The sequence below is a fragment of the Aplysia californica genome, unplaced genomic scaffold (genome assembly GCF_000002075.1).
Source record: "Aplysia californica isolate F4 #8 unplaced genomic scaffold, AplCal3.0 scaffold00121, whole genome shotgun sequence".
In the NCBI taxonomy this organism is placed as follows: domain Eukaryota; kingdom Metazoa; phylum Mollusca; class Gastropoda; order Aplysiida; family Aplysiidae; genus Aplysia; species Aplysia californica.
In genome coordinates this window covers 291,762-312,747 of record NW_004797391.1, presented here as the reverse complement: position 1 = coordinate 312,747, position 20,986 = coordinate 291,762, and the positions used below count along the sequence as shown (strand labels likewise).

The window sequence follows — 20,986 nt, the reverse complement described above, 5'->3', positions numbered from 1 at the left end:
GTCCCAGCACGTGAGACATATTGTTTTTACTTGGCCTAATGTCCTGTCTTGTGCGTTTGCGTGAGTGCACCTTTAAGTCTAACTTTTGTAACGTCTACTGCCATTGTTAACGACCAAGACAAATTTCTCCCTACGAGATGAATAAAGATTGTCATTGTCATTGTCAAAATTTAAAAAAAAATCAAATTCCAAGCCCAGGGTCATAAAGAGTCCAATTATACAGCCGTATCTGTCCAAGACGTCCGTCCAACGTCGAAGAGAAAAGTGGCCATCTTAAGCAGACGTTTTGTTATGAAAGTGCCTATATAATTTTTTTTTAATGCAAGGAGAAAATTGACGAGTGGTCGCTTACACAATACTGATTGTCTTGGATAGGTGATGGTAAGAGCTGGTTTGACTGTATTATGTACTGCAAAAGGATGTACTGCTCTATGTGCTTTTAATGGTACTCGCAAAACAAATTAGGTCATATAAATGCCGAAGATTAGAGGTGTTACTAGAAAGTAGTCAATTGAGACAAGAAGGAGGAGAGATAAGGACGATCGATGTTTGATTAAAAAAAACAACAGAAGAAGCAAGCCACTCTACAGAATCCGTTAACCGCCTACGCTCTTTTTGAGATATAAAAAGTACATTTTAATTAAAGGAATCATTAAAAGGTTCTAGAGTGCTAATGGCAACGTCTATAAAACTATTGTGCTTGTGGGGTGTTGTTTTTTTACAGAGTGACGCTCGACAAGAAATAGTACGGGTAAAGATCGTTTTTTATTTTTAAAATGAACGTGTATTTACGTCCCCATCGACACAATTTAGATCATTTGGGAAGCGGGCGTCGACCCTGCTTATAAGGTCCAACCCGTGTTGGGAGGAATACAATGTCCCAGACGAAAGGCTGAGGTACTTGATAAAAATTCTCCAACTCGGGTCTTCTGTGTTCGACGATAAAGTGCCTACCCATCACACCACAGACGCCGGTAAGGTTATTCTTAAAAAATAATAATTACCCCCCCCCAAAAAAAAAACAAAACAAACCCACCATAAAAAGACCCCCCCCCCCCTCAACAACAAAAAATCCCCAACAAAACTCTCATTGGAAACGACAGGACACAAGTCATTTCTATGAGCTACCGTGAATGGGATGATAAACCAAATACATATTCTCATACAGGTTGGAATGTGGCTCTCTGCCTTTGGTTGAGCAAAAGGCAAGAAGTGATCTTTTAGTTTTAGTAAGAGTTTTACGGCGCTCGCAACTGCATAAGGCCATAGGAGCACGCGAAACACTAGTTGTTTACATTCACAACAGTTAACTGCATGGCTTGGCTCGAGCCAACGATCAGATTTTAAAATGTTAAAAACTTGAGGTCAAATAGCAATCTAAAAATGATAACCTGCTTAAAATCAAAATAACTGAATTTACAATTTTCCATAAAGGCCTTTATGAAATCAAGGATTCTGTTGGGATCAACGACGTTTTAGTTCGTCCGTATCTTTTTCTGTATTCATACCTTCCACCCTTTTCTTGCCCCATCAGTTTGCCATTTATCTTTTTTTTCCAGCGCTTACGACGACGAGAAGGACACCCTAGACGCCATTCTCAACCTCAAGTGGGAACACGGCACACGTACCGAGACTGGGCTGGGTATGTCATTGAAAAAAATAATTCTCGAACAAATCCACATTATTCTTAAACAACCCAAGAAGGCAGCGCCTGTTGTTTTTGGAAATGATAGCAGGATGCACCCGGGTGGATGGAATCATGGGGAGTGATCAAAGTCATTAGAATAAGCTTCATTGTCTTGTGTAAGAAGACCTCAAGAAATGTTTCTCTTTCTTGTACCTGCGGATGACAACCTAACAGAATTCTTAAGGTTACACAATGAGGAGCTCATGATTCAACGGTTGCTTTCCTGAGAAATTCAAAGTGCACCCATCCTCCTCATCACACACACCACTTCTTCAAAAATTGGCAAAAACGTTATTTGCGGCTATCACGCTCATAAACTTTTACACATTATACATCAGTTACAAGGAAACAAGCTGTGTGAATAATAATTGGACAACAATTTGGAAACTGTATAAAAAAAAGGAGCACGGCAGACTAAACCATGGTCCGAAATTCAGAAATGATAAGTCTGTAATAAATTTTTGAAGGAATACGTGAGCTTTACACTTTTTGGGATAAATACAGATTCTAAGTTTGGTGTGTAGTATTCTCTTTAACATACACGGCTCAAATACAAACTGTGAGCTTGAACACACGTTCGTCCGGGCGTTTGAAATGAACTGTAACTTTCTTGGCTATATAACAAACACACGATTTCTATGCGCGATTGGTAATTTTTTTTCAGGCATTGACTACATGGTTGACCATTTCCTGCCCCATACCCGGGAGCACGCCGCTCACATTGGTATCGTCATCACCGACGGGGAGTCACAAGAACCTGACGTGAGTCTGAAGTAGAAATATTATATTTTATGTACTCGACACATCATACTACACTCAACCATAGCACACAACACCATACAGCACCATACTATCGTACTCTCTCAAACGAAATTACAGCACAGCACAGCACAGCACAGCAAGCACAGCACAGCACACCCCTCAAAACTACACCACACCACACCATATTATCTACACAACACGACACCACACGACACCACGCCATGCCACGCCACACCACGCCACACCACGCCACACCACGCCACGCCACACCACACCACAATGAAACATAATGGTCATACGTACACATGTTCAGTCACATGCACACGTACACATAAATACATATAACATTATTACATGTATTATCTACACACATACCTACAATGTTGGCTTTTTCCCTCTGCAGTAAAAAATTCACTATGGAACTACTATTTAACAGTTGCTTTCACTCACTCCCCAGAAAACTGCCACGGCTGCCCAGAGAGCACGTGATGCTGGAGCCATCATGTTTGCAGTTGGTGTAGGTGAGTAGGTTCTCGCCGTCGAAATATTTTTAATGAGTCTGATCAATGCTGTCGTTGCTTCCAGAAACCGCACGGTACTTTTGTCGCCTTTTTAGTTCAACACCACACCACGCCATGCCACGCCATGTTATATCTTTTCACAGGATACAATACTTCAAAAATACCTCCGCACAGCACATCACAGTATTATACCCCCACGGCTGCACAAATACAAGTTCAAACAGCCAAATCCACTGTCCTTATTCTCTGCATGCACTCGTAAATGATCTACATTGTGTGGAAATTGGCTTAAAACATTTCCAACCATTCCCACAGGCAAACTGAACAGCCACGCCCACGGCACTCTGGATGAGGCAGAGCTCAACTCTATCGCCGGAGACCCCAGCCATGTACTGCTGGCAGAGGACTACTCCAAACTGGACTCCATCAGGGAAGAACTTCTGCACATCACATGTTCGGGCAGTAAGTTTGTAATTGTTTTTAATCCACTTTCGACGACGTTTAGGGAAGGAAAATGTGAATTTGAGTTTTTTGTTTATTTACCGTTCTTTGTCTGTAAGCTCCTCGGTAAACAATTTAAGCTATGAACTAACATGAAAATAAACCACTTGGGTTTTGCGCGCCCATAGACCTTATTATGTAATAGCAAGCGCCGAAAAACTCTGACCAAACCAAAATGATTTATATTATGGAGCAGTGAGATTGAATTTATTTAGAAGCTCTTTTTAAAGTAGAGAAGCAGTACGTTTGTTTAAAAGCCCCTTCAATTATAGTCTAGTTTGAGAAGCAGTGCCTTTGCCTTTTGTTTATGAACCCCTCTTAACATAGTAGAGGCGGAAATAGTGAAACTTTATTGCAAGTGAAAGGCTGCCTCAGGCTTGGCTAAAATATGGAAGAGATTCTGCATGTGGCATGCTCAGATGATGATGATGATGATCTGTTGATTCTAAGATCATTTCGTGGCAGCTAAAATCAAGAAACAGTAAACTTAAATTTCGATTTGAACCCCTCTTAACTAGTTGAGGTCTACTCCAAACAAGGCTCACTTAGGGAGTTACTTCTGTCCAACACACGCAGATGAAGTGATTTATTTTTGTACTAGTTTTAATGCCCCTTTCGATACATTTAGCGTGAGGAAGACGTGAATTAAAAGTATTTACAGTACTTTTACAGTTCTTTCAATATATTGGAAGTTCTGTCTTGGTATCAAGGACAGCCGTAAAGAGTTTCCTACAGTTAAGAATTAATTGTGCACCCTCATACAAACTGGAGTTGACTTCTATGTTTCTCGCTGCGCGCTCCTTCCGATATTGCATTGGACAAAAAACTGTACGTTTTCCTGCGAATTAAAAGGTCACAACAAGAAATATAATTCCCACTTGCAACAACAGGAGGTACCACCCCGCAGCCTAGTAAGTAAATTCGGAATTGCACATAATATGAGCTTCAACACTACGACGGCCATGCCATTTACCTTTGCGTAACGCCTCTGTCGTCTCTCCTTCTTCCCGTCTGTCTTCCCACTTCTTTTCTCTGACCACTTAAGCTAACGCTCTCCACCTTCAAATGGACCTTTTTGTGTTTGGTAAGTCGTCAAACCCATTCATAAAAGAAAACCAACCCATACTCACTTTTTATTTGTCCACAGTCACCACCCGCCTTGAAGCGAAAGGCAATGCCAAATAAATAAGCCAAGGTAAACGTTCAAAAGATCCAAGGACAAAGAAACAGAAGGGGTCGTGAGAGCTGTGACATGTAAATGTTGTCGTCTGCTTTGCTCTACTGCGTTTAGAGAAATTGCTACCATGTATTGACTCAGTGGGATCTGGAATAAAAAGCAAAGTTGAATACCCGAAGTGTCCTTGATGGTGTATTCTTGTATCGATTGCGGGAGGTTGAAGGGTGCCACACGTATGCCCTTCTTCTTTTCATTCCATTTGTTGTTTCTGTCTGTCTGTTGCATTTTTTATTCTTTGCACTTTTATGTCAATTTGCTCCTCTCAACCTTGGGGCATGGACAAGCAACGTATTGAATTGAAAAGAATGGGTTGAGTTCTATAACTTAGTTTGGCCCACATGTTTTTCTTTTAGAGGTCTTGCAGTCAATAAACGATGTACCAAAACATTTGTTTGGATTGTCCATGTTGAGAACGAAATGGATTACGTTGTGACGATTTGCTGTCTCGCATGAAGCATTTTTGAGTTTTCTTTGTAGCTGGAGCACCGATAACTGTTGATATCGTGCTGGACTATTGTACGAATGGCATTGGTTTCAATTTCAAAGGAGATGTTCTTGAAATCTGATTTTTATTTTGAGTTTTCAAAGCTGTTTACCCATTTAGTTGCTATTAGAGACAGACGTTGACTTAGGTGGTCCAACCTCTTCCCATAGTATACCTAGCCATACCGTACCACAGCAAAGTCTTAACAACTGGCTAAACCTCCTACTCCTATTTTTCCTTCTTTTTCTTCTGACTACCGTGGACCAGTCGGTCCCCAACCTTGGCCGAAACGAAATGGTTGCTGGTCCGGATACGTGAAGGGGTTCTAAATATAAAATATTACCCTCTTTGTTACTTTTTTCTTGCTCTTGCTGCCATTGCGTTTGACTTTTTCTCAGTCCAGTCTACTGGCAGCAGAATCATGCGATCCTGATTGGAAACTTTAAAAAAAGTGTTTAATAGGGTGTAACATTAAATGTTAACCATCAGTCCCTTCCTGGATCTCTCTTTTCTTTATCTCCTGAAAACAGCCACCCCATGCAGGAATATTAGCATCTCCATTAGAAAATTGAATCTATCCTGTACGCTTATTCGTTCTTATGTATTAAACTTTTAAAGGGACAACCACAGCCCGGTACATTTACATCTCAGTTATTGCTTTCATTTCACCTAGTTCAGCCCAGGGTTCAGACAATCCCCCCCCCGCTATTTTATGTTGCTTCCAATTTGCTCTTATACATGGAAACTCCTGGGCCCCGGGGAACACCGCCAGCTTTGTTGATACCTTGCTATGCTTTGGCACGGATGACCTTGTCTCGAATCCCAAATGTGATGTTGTAGAACTTTTGTTCCTTGAGTTGAAACAATTATAATCACTTTTATTTTGGCTTGGAGTATGGGTTGCGATAGGGGGGGGGGGGTTAAAAGAGAGAGGTGTGTGGGCGTCCGGGGGGGGGGGGGGGGGGTAGGTAGTAGTAGCTTAACGAAGGTAAATAAAACAGATGGATAAGCAGCTGGAGCAACTACAAGAAGGAAGTTGTGAAGTTTACTCGGATTAAGGAAACACCATCCAGCATGGCAGTTGAAAAACAGAAAAATATGTTTTGTTGTCATGAACAGAAAACAGAAAAATATAGGATTGAGAGGGAGGAACGTCAACTATGCCGCAGTAAAAAAAAAATCAACTGCTCAACCCCTACTATAAAACTCAACTGCTCAACACCTACTATAAAATTCAACTGCTCAACCCCTACTATAAAACTCAACTGCTCAACCCCTACTATAAAACTCAACTGCCATGAGCTAATCATGTTTTAAGCAAAATATCTTGAAGGCCAATAAGAAAATTGCCACTGTCGACTACTAAAGAAAAGGCGAGGTTAAGGTTTTTTTTAAAGACACAAAGTGGCTAAAACTGAGGAATTGTGTCGGTAGTCAAGTGATTGGGCTACCTGACTTGTAATCGTGAGGTTTCTGGTCGGGGGATTCATCAAAGGAAGCATGCCAGTTTGTCACAGGCCTTGACTGTGCCCTGAATGATGGAGGTTATCACTTACACTCTCAAATAAGAATTGAATGTTATTTTTCAATTTTTTTAAAACGAAAGGACATTCATTGTTGAAATTTTACAGAGTAATTTAAATTTGCATTGATTTGCATACAAACAAGGAAGAAATATTGAACAACACAAGCTGAATGAACACATTTTAGAGGGACTATCTCTTTTAGTTTTAGTAAAGAGTTTTACGGCACTTGCAACACAGTAAGGTCATATAAGTGCCGAAGATTAGAGGTGTTACAAGAGAGGAACAAACACAAAATAGAAGGAGGAGAGATCAGGACGATAGACGTTTGATAGGAAAGAAGAAGCAAACCACACTTTAAAACTATCTCTACACCGCCAATTTGAAGGTGAAGAATAACAAACTTAAGTTAGAACTATAGTGTTAAAGTGCTGTAATTATGACTGCCATCAATATTCAAATACTCAAATGTAATTATGACAAACTGGGCAGCCCACGGACTCGTGGGTCATCTCGGTGCGACGTTGTGTCCCAACTCTTAAATTTACTGGTTTTCTCACTTGATTCGGTCTTATCGGAAATGAATCTTAAATACAGAACACTTCCCTTTTAGATAACCTTACAGTGTTTCAGGGGGCGTAAAATCAATACTCTTTTGTTCATTAAATTTTCTAACGCGGAGGAAGGACAATAGGAGAAAATTACAAGGACTGAGGTAAAAGCCAGACACGCCTTCGGTCAAAACCCCTCTCTTCCCCTCGCGTTAGTGCCTGTAGTGTTTGTTAATACAACTAGCTTACTTGATTAGGAGGTACTCACCAAATTGTACCAGGAATGGTGTTTCGTGTAGTTGTGGGCGGTTCAGGTTTTTTAAAAGGTAAACGCAGATTCCGAGCCCAATTACTTTCTACTACAGTGATTTCTTCCGGTGGTTCCCATTCCAAGGCTATTACATGTACATGATTTACTTGAGCAAGGACTGATTGGTTCCATTGAGTCCGACCCCTTGACAATTACATGATTACTTCCGACGAGTAATGATTACTTCCGTTGAGTCCGACTCCTAGACAACTACATGAGCACTTTTTGCGAGTAGTGATTAATACCGGGGAGTCCATGGTTACGTCCGACGAGTCCAATATCTAGTCAGTTACCAGTTCCCTGGTCGGCTCTGAACAGCTTCGTGATTCAGGATTCCGTCGACGACAGAGCTCGGCGAGGCACTAACATAAAAAAAAATGAATTCGATGAAATAAAAGATTTTAATAAATTAAGTAAGTGATAACCGTTGGCATAGGTAAAAAGAAATCGGAACGTTTCTTCGGTACCACTCATCGCGAGAATTGGTTCCGGAATCGATTCTTCTCCCAGCTCTTTTTTCGTGACGGTCGCAAGTTGCTTGATACTGAGGTTTATGAAGTTCATTGTACGGTCCGTAACATCCTTGGGCACTAGGTTAAGTTTATTAACATATGAAACCGTTGAGGTGTCGATGACACCTCATTAGCTACACATTATTGATTAAATTATTTGTGAGGCAGCACGGTGGAATCAAGCTCTCGTCAAAATAATCAAAGTGAAGAAAGTTGCATTTTTCCGCAGGTTTCTGAATTTTTATCAAATTTTTGTTTTTTAGCTCAATACCTTTCATGCCCATTAAAGAACTCTTTTAGGTGTGGATTTTTCTGAAAAACGTTGATTAAAGGCACAAAAAATGTAAATTTTCAGTTATCACGGAGTCTTAAGCTAAGGAAATAACAAATCTTTGGCGGCCATTTTCTCACTAATTTTACCTCTGAAAACAGGTGACCCCCACCTTTTTCATTCACAAATATTTCGACTTGTATTCAAGATAAATGGATCTTTTTTTCAACCAAATAAAGACAAGTGAACAAGCTTTAAGATAATACCAATAACTCTACATGCCCAAAAATTGACGAGAGCCTGATACCACCACGCTACCTCACATTTGTATTTGTTCAATGCTCGTAGCGAAACAGTGAAGATAATTAAACGAGGTGAATTGCTTCGCCGCTTCCTGTCAGAGCCAACTTGTATTGAGGGGGACAAAAATCCCATAGTAAAAAGACAGAGACACTCGGTAGCATTAACCTTTATCCCAAATTATGGGATTTCATTCTTTTGTGTCACAGACGCCGGTACATAATATTTCAGTCGCTACAGCTACGTCAGATTAAAAAAACAACAATTATCGGCTCGGGCAGATCAATTTGCCATAATAGCATTCCAAACAACATCCACGCAGTAACAAAAGAAGAGAACTTCACACCGTAGAATAAAACATATAGACCAGAAATTAAATTCAACTGAATACGGTGTTGAATCTGGTTGTAAGCACTCATACTATTGTGCAAAAGAGGAGAAGATATTATTTCAGTGTTTGTGGTCTCCATTGCATTCCGGCAGCAGAATACCGGCGTCTATGGAGAAGCGGTTAGGTACTTCGCTGTTGCACGCATGAGACCCAGCTTCAACTCCCGAGAGGGGGAAATTTTTCATCGAGTATCTCGGTCTTTACATGAGGATGTTGTTTCCCTCTTAACCCGTGCTGGTCCTGACAGGTAGGGTTGAAAGCCTGGCTTCTAAATGATCTAAATTGTGTCTATGTGGGCAAAATCACCTAAGCCTACATTAAAAAAAAAGGCAGCAGAATGAGGAGAAGACACACGTTGAAATAGCTAAGAAATGTTCAAATCAGTTTAAGCTATAATCTGTCTTTTCATTTACGCTCTCATTGAGTCTATTTAGATCGTTTTAGGAGGCAGGCTGCCGGTTATTCTTGCTGAAAGACAGATATACATGTACTCGATGAAACGACAGACATACTTTGTTTTCTCCATCACTTTCTTTTTGTTGTATAGATAAAGAGAAATGCACTGAATAAGTCATTGCCATTTAAAACTATGAACTAGAAAAGATAGCAGAAAACCGGAAGGCAGAAAAAAGACCTTTCTTACAATCAATGTTCCCTTCTAAGAAAATACTAAAGAATATAATGGCAACTTTTGGCATTTTGTCCCTCCGTTCTCTACATCCGTCCCACCCGACAGTGTATTCATAGTAACACACAACACTTTCTATCTGTTGTAAAAGTGACATGGTAACAAGATGCGTGGAATTTGAAATGACATTATTCGTGACCCTCTTCAGCTGTCAACAATTTCGGGATTTTTTGTTTTGAACTCGAGATTTAACTTAAAAACACTTTAATTTTAAATCCAGCTAGATCATGAGGCATGAGGTAAAAATCTAGTTCGAACCTGTTGAAAAATGTCTCCACGGCACCCGGTAAAGTTCTAAAGCAAATGTAAAAAAACCCAACAAAAACCCCCCAAAACAAAACAAAACAAAAAAACAAAACGAAACAAAACAAAACCGAAAACAATAAAAGCACATGGATTAAATTTGGCTTTACATTGCATTTCGCTGAAAAAAAGATTACATTTTAATGTCAAAGGAAGCAGTTTCAAGTCAATCGACGAGGTCAAGCTGAAGGCATCCCTAGGAAGCATTTCAGACGCCAGCACAAAGAAAGGCTTTGCAATGAGTTAGAAACTTAATGTACCCTGATACAGGTCACTTACTCTCATAGAAGGACATAACTATTTTAGAATATTTTCTTTCACTTCTGTTATAGGTGCACGGCATTTCATGTTCAAAATCACAAGCACCATACATATTAATTTTATTCAACATCTACTTTTTAGGCAAAGCTAGCATTCAGAGTTCTCACGTTGTATTCATAGATTTGTAATGCCATGACAAAATTTAGAATAGAAAAAGAAGGCAATCTGCTTTGACCCTGACAAGGTCGACCCGGGCTGAAAGGGATGCCACATCCCAGCACAGGGACGGAGATTCTGGATAAAAATTCTCCCAGACGAGAATCAAACTCGTGTATTTATTGTACGACAGCAAAGTGCCTTACTACTACACCACAGACACCGGTGTAAAAGCAGGATAGACTGTCGAAAAATAAAAGTTAAGAAAAATGGTAGAGCCCACCATGAGTATTTTCATTATTAAGGGGTCCCTTCTGTCATTGTCTGTAAATGTTTAACGCCTCAAGTGCCTTTTGGTCACGATGCTACCTCTCCACGAGTGCTTTTTGTTTGTTTGTTCAGTTCTTTTTATAGAAAGAGAATATATTGACGTGACAATGATCAAAATAGTGACAGGAAAATCAAGGCAAACAGTCAGAGGTAGAGAATGTGGAGCACGATATTTTCATTATAAAGAGGTGCCTCTTGTCATTGTCTGTCAGTGTTTAAGTCTCAAGCGCCTTTTGTCTCCACGCTACTAGCAACAAGTATTTTGTTTGTAGGTTTTGAGTAAGGAGAATCAAGTGGCACGATAATGGTCGAATAGTGCCAGGAGAAGCAAGTCAAGCGGTCAGAAACAACAGAGGGAGAGAAAAGAGGGAAGGGCCAACAAGTATTTGGTCAAAGCTGCTAGGTGATCAGCTGTCAGTTGGGAGCACCGATTTTTCAGTTGGTATCGTGCTGGACTACAGAGTGGATGGCCCTGGTTCTGGTTCGAATCCTTCATTGGGCGTTCTGAACTTTGGTTATTTGAGTTATTTTGAAGAGTTTTTATGACGCCATCCTTTCATTTTGATACTGTCGGAGGTGGACGTCACAGTTGGAGGCCCTGCCTCTTGAATAACTCTACAGTGTTGAAAGGGGCATTGAATCGATACAATTTACCCCCCCCAAAAAAAAACAACAACAACAAAACAACAACAAGAGTTTCTCATGTCCTTAGAACTTCCACTTTGTCAACTTTACAGTTCATTTTGTATGTGATAGAACCATGTTTGATTTGTTTAATTGAACAAAGAAAAGCACATCGACACAATAACGGTAATCTTGTTATGGGGGAAAAAGCAGGACGAACCGACAGAAACAGAAGAGGGATAGAAAAGAAGAACGTCAAATCAGTGGTGCCCCCAGACCCCCGCTATCTTGAACCAAAAACGTTCCAACTCGAAAGCAAATAAAAGTAATATAAATAATTTTTTAATTCAAATTTGGGAAGCTTGCACATATACACGGAATGTAATAGTTTTAATTGTCAGCAGTAATACCAATATACCAATTAAAGATTTCAAAGCTGGAGTCAGGACAACCAAAAAGGTGAAGGGTTGTTCTTGGTTGGTCTTAAAGAGGTAAAGCAAAATAGCTATTCGACAGGCACCTGAGAAATCGCTGTCTCGTCTTTGGTGGCGGAAGCTTAACTCTAAATCAATGAGCGAGATTGTGCAGCGTTGAAGTACAAGTATTGTCACACAGAGCATAAAACCAGGCTATGAGCATTACATTACATGCTTAGTAAAAGTAGAGCATTGTGGTGAAATCAAGCGCTCGTCAAAATAATGAAATCAAAGAGACAGGCAAATTCCCGCCAGTTTGGAAATTTTTACCGAATTCTTTTTTGGCTCAACACTTTATACGTCCATATAACATCAACGCACTTCCATGTGAATTATATTGGATAATGTTGATTAAAGGCACAAAATAAGAACATATTCAGTTTTCAATTACCCTCAACCCATTGAAATTACCAAATTTTGGCTGCCATTTTCTGGCTAATTTAACCATTGAAAACAGGCAACCCCCACTTATTTCAATCGCAAATATCTTGATTTCTATTCAAGATAGACGGGTATTTTTTCCTCCAAGGCAAGGCAAATGAACAGGCTTTAAGATTATACCAATAGCTCAACATGTCCAATATTTTACGAGCGCCCGATTCCACCACGTCGTGACCCAAAAGTACAGCATTGTAGTGGAGGTCCGGCAGTACCGCTTTGTTATACCGGGTGCCTATTGCGGATCCCGAGTCGGATTGAATCCGGTCGATTTGGCAGTTTCAGTACACATTATATATACCTCGTGCCCAATGGGGGATCGGTTTGCATCAGAATGATTGCTTTGCGCCCTCAATCTGGCTAGCCACGCCTACCTAATCAAACCAAACCGAACCGTTCGTGCCAATGGGCACTGGGAATAACGTATAGATTCATCCCTTGTTGTGTCAAATTTGACAGACAAGAGAATACTTGGACAGGCATGCGGTGGTGTTATAGTTCACAACCCAGCCATTTCCTTCCATAACGGCTTCAAGTGCCAACAGCCGCATAGCTCGATTGTTCTGCTGAGGTTCTCAGCACATCCTATAGACATGGGGGATGTCGATAGCTTTCTAGAACTAGAACTATCAGTATCAGCTACTTTAAAGCTACACTGCCCCCATATCGCGTTCCGCACGCTCGCAGTACACATCCGATCCTTCTGCTCGCCACCTTATAAAACAAACATGTTTCTTTTTTGAAGGTCACGATCGAATTCGTTCGAACTGTGCCACAACCGTAGTTTTTGCCCCTCCATGGAAGACAATCTGGCTAGCCCCGATTCAATTCGAAGGAAATCGACCAAGTAATTTTGGCAGTGTGCACTTATTATAACGGAACCTACCAATATACTTCGAATTACCGGCTGAAAATAAGAAGCAGGGCCTACCAGTATCACCTCCAATCACACACCCATTCATAATCACATAGATCTAGTAAGTCGCGCTTGTTTTTGTTTATTTTTGTTAAAAAAAAAAGAAGAACATTGACTCAATAACGGACATTTAGTGCTAAGCAAAAGCAAGGCTGATAGGCATAAACATCGGAAGAAGAGTAAAAAAAAAAAAAGGGAAAAAATAGTAACACTTACAAGTGGTGCCATCCAATCATTTGCATTTGCAGACAAGCACTGATACACCCTTATGCATTTTATATTAAAATTTCATTTGCAGTGAGTGTGCGACGCAAGGAAAGGCAATTTAATTAATCCAAAGACTTAATTATCGATGCCGTTAGTTTTCTGCAACAGGATGCACAATGTTACACCCTAACTGTCACACACACACACACACACACACACACACACACACACACACACACACACACACACACACACACACAAACACACAAAAAAACAACCACACACACACACAAACACACACACACACACACACACACACACAAACACACATACAAAGAGATAAAGAGAGAGAGAGAGAGAGAGAGAGAGAGAGAGAGAGAGAGAGCAAGAGAGCATGAGGGAGAGAGAGAGAAAGAGAGAAACAAAGAGAGAATGAGGGAGAGACAGAGATAGATAGATAGATAGATAGATAGATAGATAGATAGATAGATAGATAGATAGATAGATAGATAGATAGAGAAAGAGAGAAAGAGGGAAAGCAGGACTGTCAAAAATGGTCAGATTGAAACATTTCTTCTATTTCTCTTTCCAGAAATAGTCTCCTCTGCAAATGCATCCGTCATCTTCAGACATTGACGGACGATCTATAATTATGATATTATTTATGATTATTGTGATTATTATTATTATGATTATGATTAGTATTATTTTTATGATTTCTTCTTCTTCTTCTTCTTCTTCTTCTTCTTCTTCTTCTTCTTCTTCTTCTTCCAAACAATACAGAGGGGGGCTCTCGTGGCCTAGAGGTTAAGGTGTTGGCTTCTCATTCAAAGGTCCCGGGTTCGAATCCGGGTAGCGACCGAAAAATGTTCTTCTCTAAAATTGTCTCCTTTCACCTCCTTTCCTGCTCTCTAGCAATGTTCTGTTGTCTGCTTTCATTTCCACTTTCTGCCCCCACCCCCTCACCTCCTTTGCCCCCTCCTCTGGGCTCCTGACTCTTTCTGCAGCCTTTCTACTGCTACTCCTTGGCTCCTCCTTACTGCTGTCTTTCTGCCACATCCCTGATCTTCTGGTAGGAAAGATCTACACCTAGCCTTCTCGGACAAGGGCGAAAAATCTCGGAGGGCCCGTGTGCAAGTTGCGCACGTTAAGGATCCCTTGGTGGTCTAAAATCGATAAGAGTAAGCTTCGGCCGCCACCCGGGCAAAATTCAAAATTTCCTACCAACTGAAAATATTAAGTGTGTCCCGCGCGCTCATATGCAGTTGCGAGCGCCGTAAAACACTTTACAAAAACAAACAAAACAAACAATACAATATAGAGGCACGGCACACACTACCACAAGTACTCAAACATGATCGTTAACTGTCTACTTGCTTCGATTTACTGGCACGATCTCAGTCATATTATAATGCATATTAATGTCTCATGTCTCCATACACGGTTATTGCGCATGGAGGCGGGATGTATCGACCAAGTCTGTCAGAAGCAACACTGGCAGAATGATATAAAATATGAATTTAGCTGAAAGACTATGCGACTCAACACAACAAACTTCCTCTCGCGTGATTCGAACTCGTGTCTTTTGCGAGCAAAGCAAAGAACCAATACCATTACACCACTAAAGATGTATCCGTCAAAACACAGGGAGTTGGTTTATCCGAGTGAAGAGAAGCACTTCGACCTAGTTACGCCAGTAGTGCAGGGAAAGTTGAATATACCCGCAGGCGGTTGCAAAACGCACGGCGCAGGATAGCAAAAAAGTAGGAGGATGGCAAACAAGTAGAAACCGTCGGTGGCGACTTACAGCCACCATTTGATCGACAGAAAGACAAATCTTGTTTTGGTTGGATAGTAGCTATCACGCAATAGGATGCACTTTATGTTTCGATTGCATTTCTTTTGAGGCATTAACATTTGCACCTCTGCGTGAAGTTCTGTTTTTTCCTTGCTGCAAAGAACTATGGCTTGTCGTAGCCCGAGTTTCTTTAACTGTTGGCTTAGAATCGTCGATCTCCTGATCAATATCGTCTAAGATCAAATCTATATTGTTGTTATCCTGCAATTTATCATTTCCCTTCTTCTGCTCGGATTTTAAGCCTGCATTTTCAGTCTTTTTAGCTTTCACATCAGGTTGTGTCCACATATCAGTGGATAGGATATCAAGTTCTGAAGAGATTGTGAACGGTCCAGACTTTCCCTCCTTCCCTACAAGCTCTCCACTGCCAGCGCCATCAGAGTCACTCGTTTCAACTCCGCCGTGCGTTTTGCAACCGCCTGAAGTGCAACAGAGCACCTTCTTGGCAAGGGCTTGTCTGCGCATGTACTGGTCCCGTGACGTCATATTGTCGTAGAAGTCGGAGAAGTTGCTGGCAATAATGGCGATGGGCATAGCGACGAGCAGCAAGCCAGTGAGAGCGCAGATGGTCCCGACGACGTAGCCGGCAGGCGTGGTAGGGTAGTAGTCTCCATACCTGCCAACACACGAGGGAAAAGATGGTTTGAGTATCGCACGTTTTATCACTCCATAAACACTGTTGGTTATTTCAGAAAAGGATGTACACTTATTCCAAATCTCCACGTTTTAGTGAGATCTGCGTGATTGTGGTTACCACGTTGAGTATACATGTACTTCTCTGTGATTCTATTGGCCATGAACAAATTTCATGTGCTTGTTTTAGTACCAATTGCAGGTTCAATTCAGGAGGAATGCCTTCTATGATAGAAAAAGACAAATCATTCCGCTTAAACCAAAACCATTTAATCCAAAAATAGTGGTAAACGAAAAGAAAACTATATAATTCACATTGTTTTTCTCCTTATTGGAACAACCTATCTAAACCGAAAACACGGCTAAACTTTAAAAAATCCGGCAATCCAGTATACATTGTATTTAAATCTAACCGGACTCCACATTATTTGACAAAAATAGCGAACAGATGACTGTTGCCTCAATAATAATGATAACTATATTCGTATGGTTTCTCCACAATTAGAATCCTCTCAGAATAAAGGCGCAGTTACCATTCAACACTACGTACATTGTGCATTATTATTTTCTTCTGAGTAAATAGAAATAGATCTACATTGGGACAAAAAGGACCATTTAGAGCTGGTAAAAATCAAAACAGACAGAGAAAAAAATAGAGGTAAAGCAAAGGAGTTAGAACCACCATCGGCGACCTACGACCATCCATGATCATACTTTGACAAAGATGAGTGTCTATGAATATGTACATGTAGTCACTGTGGAGAAATTCTGCAGGAGAGCACCTATCATAACAGTCTTACTGTTCAACCATATCGATTTGCGTGTGATGAGAGTGGACTTACCAGTCTGATTTCTGGACCCGATCCGACTACACATGTGCGGTTACTTTTAATACATGTGTTTTACGCCCCAAAGGGCCCAGTTTAGATCATTTAGGGGGGCGCGCTTCGACCATTCCTGCCATGCCCAAACAAGGCTGAGAAGGATACGACGTCCCAACAGAAAGACCAAAATACTCGATAAAAATTCTCCCCACGCTGGAACAGAAATCGGGTCTCTACTGCTTGCAACGGGAAAACATCTCAAAGCTACACCACAGACGACGGTCTAAATACGTGTACACATCACAATGGTACATAAAAAAGTAATGAAATGGTGTATTTTTTAACTCCCCTATCAACACTATTAGACTATTTAGGAGGTAAGACCTCGGAGTCTAACGCCCTTCTCCGAAAGGACTGTCACATTGGTGTCGGTATGATATGGCATGATGGGAATGTAACGCCTCTTTCAACATCGTAAGTTCATCTATGAGATCAGATTTTTTTGTATCAAACGTCCATCTCCGATAGTACAGGGACATGTGGGTGGAGAGACTGGAAAACTCTCCAAACAACCCAGGCTCTTACTTTTACTATTACTTTTTCATCCACTATTACCCCTAAGCGTCGAGGGGGAGATGCAGTTTTTATGATAGGGCAGCTCTTTCTTTTGGGATGTTGTAATTTCTCAGGGTTCCCATGACTCCCTCAATCCATCTTTCGCGTGGCCTACCTCTTCCTCTACAGCCCTAGTATTTGGTGTTATAGGCTTTTGGGGCTGGCTGATTCAACCCCAGGTCCATGGAGCAAAAATACCCTGTAAGGGATTCGATCTAATTGGGTCAAGGTCAACCGTACCGCAATCATCCGAGACTAGGAAGTATATTATACTCCCGGCTGCCTTTGTTGTGTGCATGTGTGAGTGCACATGGACATTATAACACCCCTACCATTGTATACGACCAAGACAAGTGTTTCCCTACCAGATAAATCAAGACTGTCATTTTCATTATCATGGTCATATTGTTAATTTCCCAAAACATCCGAGGTAGGAGTAAAAAAAGCATTGGGTGAGATACATTGGTGCGTTACTGTTTAATTAAGTTGCCGTAAAGAGAAGCACATCGTCACGATAATGGTCATCTTGTGCTTGAAAAAAGAATTTTAAAAAAGTCAGGGGAAAGACAAGAAGTAGGTCCCTTTTTCAAAATGTAGGCGTTTTACGCCCCCCTCCCCAGTCGGCACAATGGTCCTTTCAGTGGCGCCTGGGTGCTCCGTGAGCTCAGTTGCATCATTCTGGACTATGGACCAGACAGAAACAACAGAAGTAGGACCTACTAGTGGCGCCCTCCAACCACCTCTGTTATTTTGCTCTTTCAAAAAAACAAAAACAGGACCTACAAGCGGTGCCTTCCAACCACCCGTCTCATTTCGTTCTTTTAAAAAATAGAAACTACTAGTATCGCCCTTCAACCACCCGTGTTTTTTTTGTTCCTTTAAAAGTAGGTAGGACGTATCAGTGGCGCCTTCCAACCACTCCACTGTTTCGTTCCTTCAAAAGTAGGTAGGACCTCCGGTGGCGCCATCCAACCACCCCATTAGTTCAGGATCAACCAGTGGCGCCATTCAACCATCCGTGTAATTTCGTTCCTTCAAAAGCAGGTAGGACCTACCAGTGAAGCCCTCCAACCACCCCTGTTATTTTGCTCCTCCAAAACAATAGGATCTACCAGTGGCGCCTCCCAACCACCCACATTGTTTTGCACATGCACCTTCAAAGCATACAACGACTCACCCTACAGTGGTCATGGTGATGACAGCCCACCACATGGCTCGCAGCACGCTGTCGAAGGTGGCTGTTTCGCCCATTGAGCCGTGAAGCGCCTCCACCAGGAACATGAGCGTCCCGAACAGCAGAACAGCCGAGCCCATCACCACGGTCAGGAGGAACAGCTCTCGGATACTGGCTCGGGCGGATAGGTACATCACCTAGGCACACGGACAAAGCGGGTTAAAATTTGTTTTTTTGAGGAACGAGTTTTGAGCTTAGTTTAGTTTTAGTAAGCGTTTAACAAAGTGTTTTTAAAAATTGTTTTAGTAAGCATTTAACAAAGCGTTTTTAGTTTGTTTTAGTAATTTTTTTTTCACGAAACTTTTAAGACAATTAGGCCATAAATTACTGACGATTAGAGGTGGTAAAAGAGGTTTTGTTTTTGTAAGAACCTTACGTCATTTGCAATACAATCACGTCATATAAGTACCGAAGATTAGAGGTGTTAAAGAGAGTAACAAACAAACAAATGAAGGAGGAATAATCAGGACGACATACGTTTGAGAGGAAAGAAGGAGCAAACCATACCAAAGCACCGTCAACCACTCACGGTTTTTTTTGTTGAACAAAGAGTTTTGAGTTTGAGTAAAAAAGAAGCACAATGACACAGTAACGGTCAGGTTACAGTGCAGGGAAGAAATAAGACAAATAGACAGAAAAAAAGAGGGAAAGAAAAGAAGAAGGACCTTCCAGTGACGCCCTCCGACCAGTATAGTACGCATATTGTTGCAAGCCTTTTTAAGTTTCGGATAAAGGAAATCAATCGAAAAACCGGTTTGAATACCGAAGTTATACCCCACAAAAACAGTAGTACATATTCATGTGTTGTCAAATAGCCAGAACGCCCGTTGTCAATGAGTTAACTAGCTGGTGTCTACCTCTTTAGTTGCACCACCTGTAGGTAAGGTTTATATGTAACGGCGTTTGCACCACATATGTAGAGCTAGCACTGACTTAGTAACGTCCTTTTCAGGTAGTATAGAACTAGAATACTTATGCTTCAAACTTACAAAGTAAGTATGCAATTTTTAATGTACAACTAAAATCAATCGATGAATAATTTGCTTGAGTAAAGAGAAACCTTCTAGAATAATAACGTTCATTTCGCAAAGGGTAAAAGTATGTCAGACAGATAGACAGAAACAGAATAAGAAAAGAAAAGAACTTGGACCTACAACGTGTACTCTCCCTTTAATTGCAATACATTGAATAGATAAAATAAATGAGTAAATAGATAAATGAATAAATAGATAAATGAAATAAAATAATAACAAATAAATACGTAGGTCGTGGTGGGCCTTTTACAAACCATCATGGGAAAATGTATTATATTAAATGCTCAGATTTAGAGTTCTGGATGCTTTAACAAAATTTGCATCGATACACGTCAGAGAGTATTCAAATCAGAGAGGTAGCGAGAAGGGGAAATAATAGTATTGTCTTGTGCAAAAGTTACTTCCCCTCCACTATACATACATTGTTATGATTGCTGGTGATTTTTTACATTATTCACCCCTGATGTTGACGTATGCACATGCTTGGGTTCTCCATAACTGATTCTCTGCTGGGTTTTTTTTGAAAATAGGGGTCTATAATAAGGGAAAATAAGTTGTGCTGTTGTATATTTTTGAAAAAAAGGGTCAAATTCTATAGCTTTGTTTGAATTCCTTTAGAATGAACATTTTTCATTTCGTTTGCACAAACGTTAATGATGGAAACAACCTAGCGATGAATGACTTTATGGCTCTGTTTGAAGTTTGAATCTCTATTTAACGAACATTTTAATTTCGTTTGTACAAACATTTCTGATGGAAACACTTCAGCGAGGAATCATTTTATGGCTTCATTTGAATCTCTCTCGAATGAGCATTTTTCATCATGTTTGCACAAACGTTAATAATGGTAACACCTCAGCTTGAATGAAGGGTCAAAAATAGTTCGACGCAGCAGCATCGAAAAAAATTGCCACCTCTTTTTTTGTTTGTAACGACTTCTTCGACATAAGAATTTCTTACAAGATGAATGTAAATTGAAGAACGAAGAACTAATAATGATTAATTTTTCTCGGATGAACACATCGTCGACTCAAGCTCTATTTCCTCTCTCAGTTCCGCGCACGCACTCTAGTGGGGAAAATAATTAACCTACCGTATCCAGTTTCAAGTTGCTATAATCGATCTTACCGATGCATGCACCAAATGACCTCTTTGAAGGCTGCTTTGACCGAGTCAGCAGATCTAATTCGTCGCAGAGTTTTTGCGCTAAAAACAACAACAACCAAACAAAAACAAAACATTTAAAAACCCTTAAACATAACAACAACCATAACCAAACAAAACAGCTCCCACGACTACATAAAGATCACCCCTCATCCCACCCCAACCCCAACCCCCC

The 20,986-nt window shown here is 40.7% G+C and overlaps 2 protein-coding genes across 2 annotated transcripts in view; one reads left to right on the top strand and one right to left on the bottom strand.

Annotated features, from left to right (window-relative positions):
- LOC101860162 (collagen alpha-6(VI) chain) overlaps positions 1 to 4,823 on the top strand; it is a gene marked incomplete at its 5' end in the record, with an annotated part of 8,412 nt that extends 3,589 nt beyond the window's left edge. The window contains 5 exon segments of the mRNA XM_005096132.3: positions 1,560 to 1,642; positions 2,352 to 2,449; positions 2,907 to 2,970; positions 3,286 to 3,432; positions 4,619 to 4,823. Of these exon segments, the coding sequence (XP_005096189.2) occupies positions 1,560 to 1,642; positions 2,352 to 2,449; positions 2,907 to 2,970; positions 3,286 to 3,432; positions 4,619 to 4,656 (430 nt within the window).
- A 10,487-nt stretch (positions 4,824 to 15,310) lies between these two features.
- LOC106011458 (potassium voltage-gated channel subfamily A member 5) overlaps positions 15,311 to 20,986 on the bottom strand; it is a 12,629-nt gene continuing 6,953 nt past the window's right edge. Inside the window, exons 6-7 of the mRNA XM_013081206.1 lie at positions 18,557 to 18,750; positions 15,311 to 15,923 (exon numbers count right to left, since the gene is read on the bottom strand). Of these exons, the coding sequence (XP_012936660.1) occupies positions 15,311 to 15,923; positions 18,557 to 18,750 (807 nt within the window). The remainder of the gene's footprint in view (positions 15,924 to 18,556; positions 18,751 to 20,986) is intronic.